We start from the raw sequence: 10247 nt of genomic DNA, 5'->3' as shown, positions 1-10247 counted from the left end.
AGAGAGAGAGAGAGAGAGAGAGAGAGAGAGAGGGAGAGACTGAGAAAGAGAGAGCTAGAGAGAGACAGAGAGACAGAAAGACAGAAAGAGAGAGAGAGACGGGGTTCCATGCCCACGGAGCATAAACAGACAGAATGCTTGAAATAAACAAAGACGTCTGGTGGGGAGACGTGACCCGAGCGGGGGAACATGGAAATTAATAAATAAAAGAGAGCGAGAGGTCTGGGGGAGATAGGTGGAGAAGCCGGGGAGGTGGTGGAGGCAAGGAGAGATGATTCAGCTGACTACCTATTGCTGCCTCCTACCCATGATCCTCTAGTCTCCGGGGACCAACACAAGGACATGCACTAGGAAACACTGTGTCTTGATATATTCTGTTAAATAGCAGCTGCGACTTTTCTTCACTGGGCAACGCTATTACCTTTTCCTCTAGTCCTTGTGTTTGTGGTACAATGAAGGAAACAGCCTTCGCCCAGAGCCAGCTTTATTCTCTATTGCATTTTTCATTTGATTTTAGCTCATATGTATATCTGAGAATACAAATAGCTATTGCATAGGTATTTAAATCTGCTTCCAAATCAGAAAAAAATATGATATTGTCTTTCAATAATGTCCATGTCCATCTTTCAATAACGGCCAGATTTAAATGTTGAATACAATCATGAAACCCTCAAATTGAATCATGAAAATGTTTTGTTATGGCAGCTGTAAGGCTGTGTCCATTTTTCAGTGTCAGCATGACCTAAATAAAACACTTTTAGTGCAGTAAAAAAAAAGTTTCTTTATTCTTGCACAAGTGATACACATTTTGTACATACAAACTAACAGTTGAAACAAAAAAAAATGTGAGTTGGTGAATGAAAGAGGGAGGGAAATGGGAAACTTCTTTGCCCTTGTTTCTTTGGAAGTGATGCATTGGCTGTCACAAGAGTAGAAAGTAGAAAGGAGGCCACTGAAGGATCTGTTTTCCTCAGCTGGAGCAAATTCTTGAAACCAGAGCTTTTCAATTTGCTCCCACACCTGGTGGTGGACATCATCTCCACAACCACCAGACTACTGGCCGTACAGCTGCAGAGACTGTTCATCATAAATCATAATAAGAGCAAGCCGACAACAGGCTCAGACTAATTGCAAAGATGCAGCCAAAAAAGGTCACAATCACATACTAATAAGGGCAGTAGACACCAATTTAGTTGTCCTTGTAGTAACATCTCCATGAATGATTATATGAATTTACTGTAGCATGACACACCTAGCTTAGCTGTTTTGGCTGCATCGTACAGTCGGTGTAGAACACAGTCTAGAAGTAATCTAGAAATGAGAGCTTATGATTATGATGATTCACATTCATGGAGTAGCATCTTGCATGTCCCTAAGTCAAAGTGGTGTGTAGGTGCTTCATTCGAAATTAGTTTTAAATTAAACTTGACTGGAGAGAGTAATACTATATATAATTAAAATGCCTTCACAAAGTGTAATCTGAGTCATCTCAATAAACACATTATATAAACACTGCTTCACCAAAAGCTGATGTTGACCTATTTGGAAAGATAATGGAAGCAAAAAAGTAAAAATCACCATAAAGCTATGTTGTTTGGATTTTTCTAGGCTATACTGTAGGACATGTGACATGAGAGGAAAGTACTGTTAAAATCAAGATGAACTGTTGCATTGACTTATCTTTTTAAAGAGGGTCTCTACTTACAGTATGATAATGTTATGTAAAGGAGAGATAAATGTGAATTGGAGCATAATAGTTGCATAGTAGTATGCATTCTAATTCTAATGCATTAATTGTAAAAATAAGTTGTAACAAATAAAACGTGGGAGAGGAAAAGGTCGGGATGACAGCGTTTCTATTTTTGTCTGAATCAGGTTTTGTCTCTGTGTGTCCCTGTGCGTCCCTGTGTGTCCCTGTGTGTCTCTGTGTGTCCCTGTGTGTACGTGTGTGTCTCTGTGTGTCCCTGTGTGTCTCTGTGTGTCTCTGTGTGTCCCTGTGTGTCTCTGTGTGTCTCTGTGTGTCCCTGTGTGTACGTGTGTGTCTCTGTGTGTCCCTGTGTGTCTCTGTGTGTCTCTGTGTGTCCCTGTGTGTCTCTGTGTGTCCCTGTGTGTCTCTGTGTGTCCCTGTGTGTCCCTGTGTGTCCGTGTGTGTCCCTGTGTGTCCCTGTGTGTCTCTGTGTGTCCATGTGTGTCCCTGTGTGTCCCTGTGTGTCTCTGTGTGTCTCTGTGTGTCCCTGTGTGTCTCTGTGTGTCTCTGTGTGTCTCTGTTACAGGGCGCTGTGTGTTTTGCCGCGGCCTCGGGTTAAAGTGACCTAGTATATTTGTCACCATATGAAGCAGAGAGAGAGCTGAATTATTGAAGGCTTGTTTTTCATCAAGGTGAAATTAAAGCAGCACACACACACACACACACACACACACACACACACACACACACACACACACACATATTCAGTCTAGCAAAGGAGTTCTGTAGAAAGACTGGTCGGGACACAAAGTTCAAGATGAGACCAAGTTTCATAACAGCCTATTATTCCATTGTGTGTGTGTGTGTTTGTGTGTATGTGTAGCACAATATATCAAATTCACACTTTTCGAAAAACAAAGATGCCGCTGCAGTCATACTGGTGGATTAGAACAGTGGTTGTCAACATGGAGGTCGAGACCCCCCCAGAGGGTCATGAGGTAATTTTAGGGGGGCCACAAGATCATTCAGGGGACAGGAAAAAAAATATATTTCTACTATACAAATTTATTATCCTGTCTTGTATTTTCAGATTTTTCTCTAATTTCTGTTTTTTTTCTAGTGAAATACTGAATAGTGTTGAGCCTCTCTGCCTGCACTTATAACCGAATGAAACAACCTGAAAAGGGAAAATAATTATTTTGTTGAACTCTTCATGACTGTGCATGTGCAGCCTGTGACGAGGTGTCATGAGAAGGCATCATTTTAAGGGCCCATGAGCCAAAAAGGTTGAGAACCACTGCATTAGAGTGCAGTGATCAGTTCATTCATCATGTGGTTCAGTCTGCAGGGGGCAGCAAAGGGGCTCAGATTTCACAGCAGGGGGAAACCAATATAATACCTCCATTGGAGAATCCAGCTGCTTCCATTGGACCAGCCAAGACCGACCAGTCACTGAAAAGTAATGCAGTACACAGTATTTTTAAACACATTTTAGAGCTGCAAATACCGGAGTCCTACTCCACTCCTTTCTCACTAAGCTACACTCTGTCAAAGATGCTATTATGCTAATAGTTGCAAATCCACCAGTCATGTACAAGAATGATTATATCTGATAAGCCTAATAAATAAATGCGTGCATGATGGGATCAAACAAGCCATTAAGAATCATGATTTACCTAATTAGGCAACAATGCACTGTCTGTTCATGAGTAATTATGTCAATACTCCTAATGATTCCTAATTGGAAATGTAAAGGGCCAATTTATTAGCAATTTTCTAGTTCAAACATGCATGTACCTAAAGTAATTATGCACATGAGGGATGAAGGAAGCTAATTTAGTGTGGTGTGGAAGAGTCTTTGGTGCCATCCAGAGGAGGATTTAGGTGAGAGAGGATCATGGTCAGCTGATTGGCAGGTTGGTGTTGCGACCACCTCTGGCCCTCAGACTTTCACTGAGACTTTACATTGAATTATTCTTGAATTATTCAAGAAGACGGACTGAAAGAAGTCTAGTTTACAGTGGCAGCCCATAGCGGATTGAGCTTTTCCAGTACATCTTCTTCTATAACATAGAACTTAAAAAAAATCACAAACCAATTTTGGAAAACAATTTATATAACAAATAGCTGCTTGGTTTAGTCAGGCACTCTGTATGCAGAGTCTGAGCTTCTGTCCCTGGACTAAGCAGTCAAAAGAGACTTTTAGTTTTGTTGGCACAATAAAACTAGTAAAGATTACAGGACAACACTATTTTATATGTATTTATTTGCCTCAATAAAACTAGACAATGCAATGATAATGCAGCTAAAATGTAAGATGTGGGAGTCTGAAAAAAACAATCTTCAGGGCATCTTAAGGGAAAGTGAAAAGGTAAAAAAAAAAAAGGTAGATTGTGGGTCTAGATGATGAATGCACTTCAATAATAATATTGTCATATTGTTCCTGCTGCAGGCACATCTGGTTTCAGTAGCTGATACTGCCTGTAATAAAGATACTGTTCATAGCACAGTGCTGACAGGAAGTAAGACCAAAGGCGTTTTGCAGAAGCCGCACGCCCAGCAGTCAACAGGAAGTGAAATGTGAAAACCCCAAGGTCGACAGAGACACATGGCTCACTGTAGGCAACTAACCTTCATCTGTGTCTTTACTGTAGTAGCACCTTAGCTGGTGTTGCCTAATCTTATATCAGAAACACAGTTCAATTAAGAAAAATTAAATGAACCCTATGCTGCATTTAGGTACACTTGATAAATGAAAAAAAGCTAAATTAATACAACAAATAAATAAAATAAAATACATCTTTTGGCACTTTTGGCATAGCCCATAAGGCAACCAGTTCTTGGAGCCATGCATCTGTATAGAAGGAAGGAAGGAAGAAAGAAAGAAAGAAAGAAAGAAAGAAAGAAAGAAAGAAAGAAAGAAAGAAAGAAAGAAACAGACAGACAGACAATGAAACAAACAATAACACAAAAAGAGAATAAAACTATTTGAATCATGAATATAAACATTTACCCGGAGCAAACTTTGTGTATGTTTTTCTATATTTGCATAGTTCTACAGTTTGAGTGTGTGTCTGTGCTGAATGTCTCTCAGAACAAAAACAAAGTGATGTTGTGGAAGCCGTCCTGTTCAGGAATCAAACACTGATATATTGTAAAAGTGCGGTGAGGGAACATTGTGGTGCAGAACAAGTGAAAACACAGCCGTATGAAGAGATTTTCTCTTCCAACACGGTTGTTTCCGGGATGCCAGAACAAATCGTTGAGCCTTCTGGAGGAGTCTTGGGCCTGATTCAACAAAACATCAGTGATGGGAGGTTTCCATCTTTACAACCCCAATGACTTACCTGCTCTCACCCACCAATCTTACATCTAAAATCCAAGCTAGGTTTCCACAAAGCTGCTCACCCAAACAGCACAAGAGATAGTTACCACAGATCCTGTGCATGGTAAATGCAAATGACATATGCATTAATGTTGGCCAGTTGATGGAATGGAACACATGAAAACTTCCTTGTCTTTATTAAGCAGCAGTTTAGAGTGACTGACAAGGGGGTTATTCGGCACTTGACTGCCATGAAAACCAGAATATAAACTAATCACAAAGATCGGGTGCAGCTGGATGAGTTTGTAGTGTTCAGATTTTTACTTCCCATTCATGTGAATGAGGCCATGAAAATAGACTGAAAACTGACATTTAACACGTTTGTGAACAGATCCCCCTACTGTGATTTCCAGTTGACTGTGGGTTTCTAACGTTTTAGAACATAATTTTGCCAAATAGCATTTTTATTGATAGAAGAGAACATATCGGAGGGATACCATTTAGGAGAGATTATCCGGATCTACTTTTACTTAAAATACTAATTTTTGTTTAAACCAAGAATAAAAATGCAAAATGAGGATGTTTTATTGTCTTATAAGCGTGATCTGTTGTTGAATCTGTTCACCAACATGTTAAATGTCAGTTTTCAGGCTATTTTTGTGGCCTCATTCAAATGAATGGGAAGTGCCAAATAACCCCCATATGAAAACTAAGAGGAATATTGCTTTAAGCATAATTTTCTGTCGCGACTCTCAACCAGATAAGTTCAGTTCGAGTTCTGCAACGAGCTGAGATATACTTTGAGATTTTGTGCAGATATGAAGAACTTCAGCATCATACAACAATACCATTTTAAAATGTTTTTATGAACTTCATTTGAATCTAACTGAATCAGTCCATGGTCATTCTGTTTGTTTGCTCCCCGTCCAGAAGACTCATGCTTTTTTTTCTCTTATATGATCACAAGTAGAGTTTGTGTGACTGTTAATGAGGTGTACCTTGGAATTATCTTAGTCATACAGTTATGTGCAGCAGCATTATAAAACCACTGCCCCAATCAAACATTAACCAAGTATGTCAGTTGTATTGGGAAGATTAAAGGATTCCTGGCTTGAAGTAAATAATCAGTGACATCAGAGGCGACCTAGTTATGATTACTCCTGGCTGTATTTATTACCAGCCTTTCATTTCAAAGGGACAAAAGTCACCTATCAGCACTTTTGCTATAAATGCCCTGCACCTTTCCCCCTGCATGCCACCTCCACCACCCTCTATGTACAGACACTATCTAGCCTATCAGCACATTTTCATCTTTGGCAGATGACACCCTGACACCCAAACAAACATACAGTATTTCATATTTGCACATCTTTATCTCACCCAGGCAATTCCTGTCATCTCACCTCGTCCTTTCATTTCCTCCTCCCCTCGGTCCCTGTAGCTTCACACCGGAAGTGTCAAGATCTGCCCTGCCCCTGTCGCTGCCTTGCTCTCTTCCTCTCTCTCTCTCTCTCTCTCTCTCTCATGTCTTGCTCTCTCTTCCTCTCTCTCTCTCACACATACACACATACACAGTACATCTGGCCAGCAGAGGGGAACTGTGGTTCATACAGGGGTTTTCTCCTCCTCAGAGAGTATCAACACAGTCACAATCCTCTCTGCGTGCCTCCTTTCTTCTCTTTCACTGCATCTTCTATCTGACGATCCATCAGTCACCCACCTGCAGCTGCTTTTGTGCCCACACTGCAGCCACAGCATGAGCATACGGAAACTGAGTGAGTAACGTGTGTGTGTGTGTAAGTGTGTATGTGGATTTGTTCATGTGTTTACCCATGTAATCAACTGGGGTGTGAGTGGTAAGGTAACCACAATATTGGTTTTGCAACTCTTTGTAGATAACGATGACATGCAAAACTGAACTTGTAGTTGGATGAAACTGATTTCGATTGAGCAAGACTTTCAAAACAATAATGTAGTGAACGCTGTTTATGAAAACTTCTATTCCAAAACAAAACATATCTATTTTGAAAATACAAACACAACCTGAAGTTCATTAAACATCTTTAAAAGGTTTACAAAGGTTCCAGTTGGTAAAACTGTAAGCTGTAAATAATTTGTTAACCAAGGATTTAAGTTACCCGTTGTTATTTAAAAGAGACTTTCATTTTGATTGAATTTGTAAGAGCAGTTCTCACTTTTTCAAATGGTGCGTATTTCAGTTTGGGACAAAAGTCTTTGTATCTGTGCTTCTCTGTTTGAGGAGAAAGATAAAAATAGGAGAACATTAGAAGAAGGTGTGTGTGGAAATGCTGCCACAAAATCAAATTTGTGGTAGCAAAACACAAAAAAACACAAAAAGCGCTCTTGCATGGCCACTAACAATGACACACAAGCAGAGACAAACAAGCAGGCGGATTGCACACACACACACACACACACACACACACACACACACACACACACACACACACACACACACACACACACACACACACACACACACACACCTGCATATGCACACATATAGACACTTCACTTTCAAAAGCAGCAACTGAAAGCAAAGTAGCTTCATGGGTTGACTGCCTCCCCATCTCATCTCAAGAGCTATATTCATTAGGGCAGAGATCAAAACACAAGCTTGACAAAGGGCAATTTGCTGTAACAGATAGGCAGAAAGGGAAGCACTCAACCTTCCCGCTCCAACTCAACTTGCCTCATCTTCTTCCTCTCTTCCCCTCCTTTCTCATCAACTCTTCTGTCCACCTCTTTTCCATTTCACTCCTCCTCTATCCCCCTCTATACACTGTAAACTCCTGGAGAAAAATCCCCCTCGCACCTTCCCTTCCCTTCCCTTTTCTGTAAGTTTCAGATGGTTTAGCATACAGCCTACGTTATTAAATCTTTCCATGCAAAGTTCCTGCAATAAATCTGCTGCGTACCAAACAAAAACATCAAGGACTAAAATAACATCACGCCACCGATGCCCTTGTAGAATCAAAATGATGAAGTGGCATGGCCAAGCTGCTGCTGCAGAAAGTCTCTATATAGTAAAGTATATTTTTTTATTCTAGACCTGACCTGTCTAGTTAGGAGACCAGAAGTAAAATATATACCAACATATTTTTTTCAGTGTTTGAAAAACTGACTTCTTTAGGTAGGAGACTTTCACCCAACAGCTGCCACCAAGTCTTACCCATATAATGACCATTCCTACTTTTTTTTTTACCCAACCGTTCCCCTCTCAAGGTTTCAAGTGGTTCGGCAGCCTCACCAACCTTTCCTTCCGTCGCTCCACTGATAAGTCAGACTCCAAGTCCGGCAATGACACGGCTGTCCTGGGCACGGTTACCGAGGCAACAGTAGATGACATGGGTGCCATGCGCCCTCGTACTGCCAGCTACGTCCGCTCCACTGACAGCTACACACATATGGGCACCCTGCCCCGCCTGCTGAGGAGGAAGAGGGACAAGAGTAGTAAAGGTAAAGTGCCAGTAATTCTAAACAACAGTTGATGATAACCTTTGTTTGGAATATTGGGAAATAGGAGATTAAATTTCACTCTTTTAAGTAGAAAACCATGACAAAGGTGAAGCAGAACACCTCTCTAGGTCTGCTTTTCTTTCTCTATCTGTGTCTCTGTTTTGCCCTGTGCCTCTCATTGTTTCTCTCTCTGTCTCTCCCTGTCTCACCTTTGTTTTGTTCTTTCTCTCTGATCTTCAGGTGGCCCCAGCAGCAGTAAGAAGAGTAAAGATAAGAGCAGCCTATTCAGGAGCCAGAGCCAGAGACCTGCAGGGGACCGAGTCTGTACCGCCCCCAGGCTCACACCTCTCTCATCTGGGTCTGGGGATCAAGGTGGAGCTGGAGCTGTCGCTAGGCTCGGACAAGACTCCCCAACGAAATTCAAGACACAACCTGAGCCACCCGATCAGGCCACAAACACCCAGAAACCCTCTCCTGCACCTTTAGTGGCCTGTGAAGATGTGTCGCCATCTAGTGGCTTGAATGCTGCACTCCAGCCAGGGACTTGTGACGGCCAAGGCATCACACCAGCAGGTGCAGCAGCGACGCCTGAAGTCCTGGGGGAAGCCCCGCCACCTGTAGTCACCCAAGGGCAACACCAGGCCCTGCCCGAGGAGGATGCTGGTAACATGGGCGCTGGGAGACACTCCAGCCCCGGGCCTGCAGAGGAAGGAGAGTCCAGAAGGGCGACGGAAGGACCAGACAACAGGAACCAAACATCTGACAGTATTTACTGGTGAAACATTTTATTTACTATTCAAAACAGTTTAATAACAAAAAAAACAAAAAAAAGTGAGAAGCAGCCTATGACATTATTCATATAAGAGCGGAGTAAATAATAAACAAACAAATAAATAAATAAATCAAGAAATAAAAAACGGCGCTGAGTGATTTATACCGTTTTAAAAGCTTTATTAATTGTTTTGTTTTTTTTGGATAATGAAGAATTGATTTTTTTACTGGCTGTCTCCAAGGAGGAACATTGAATGCAATAGTTTTTTATTAGTATATAGTATTTATTTATTTATTTGCCCATTCTTCAACATTCTTGCAGGGATGAAGTGGAGGGTAAATTGACCTGGTTTATAGCCTAATTTTTTAAATTACGGAGTTTTAACCCAAGAGTTTAACCACATTTTACCTTACGACATAACATCACAGTATAGGCCTACATTGTGAAGTAGTATCAAACTAATGAACGTTATGCTCAAACAATGAAATAGAGCAAATGATTTTCTGAAAGTATAGGTTTAATAGGCCTACATTTTTGTTTATACTGGTGATTGTCTGCCTTATGATGATCCACGACTGGAGATCACAGACCTTTTTATTTAGGCTACTACCATGCGACTGAATTTTTAGGTGTTTGATCCACTCATATAGCCTACACTCCTAACCTTGGTACTTGACGAGGCGCAGTTTTCCTCCTGTGGGATTAGCAGACAGGGGGCGCAGATCCGTGATGATAGCTGTGCGGGGATCCAGAAAGTGAAACAGTTGAGCTGACTAACTTTGTTGTTGACGGGACTTCTCACGGGCGATGGGTGTGAGGTGAGAAAATAACGGGATTCATTCCTTAACTTCTGTGAGAGCAGCAAGCAGCATCGATCCTTCTTATTGATTAGAAGCTGCGGGGTATAGGCTGCAGCAGAGGAGTGTTGCTGGTTTGATGGGTTTGTTGGGCGTAATAGCATTTTGCATGGATTTGTTTTGACA

General features: G+C 41.3%; 1 protein-coding gene across 1 annotated transcript in view; it reads left to right on the top strand.

Annotated features, from left to right (window-relative positions):
• The first annotated feature begins 6665 nt into the window (after positions 1–6665).
• sh2d3ca (SH2 domain containing 3Ca) overlaps positions 6666–10247 on the top strand; it is a 60903-nt gene continuing 57321 nt past the window's right edge. Inside the window, exons 1-3 of the mRNA XM_071533174.1 lie at positions 6666–6787; positions 8259–8492; positions 8733–9267. Coding sequence (XP_071389275.1) covers positions 6769–6787; positions 8259–8492; positions 8733–9267 — 788 coding nt within the window. The 5' untranslated portion in view covers positions 6666–6768. The remainder of the gene's footprint in view (positions 6788–8258; positions 8493–8732; positions 9268–10247) is intronic.

Source organism: Centroberyx affinis, unplaced genomic scaffold (genome assembly GCF_046629955.1).
Source record: "Centroberyx affinis isolate AG114_WGS23_722 - 3 ecotype Tasmania unplaced genomic scaffold, CSIRO-AGI_Caff_v1 ptg002334l_1, whole genome shotgun sequence".
Classification (NCBI taxonomy): domain Eukaryota; kingdom Metazoa; phylum Chordata; class Actinopteri; order Beryciformes; family Berycidae; genus Centroberyx; species Centroberyx affinis.
Note: the sequence above shows the minus strand (reverse complement) of the source record. Positions and strands in the feature narration are given on the sequence as shown.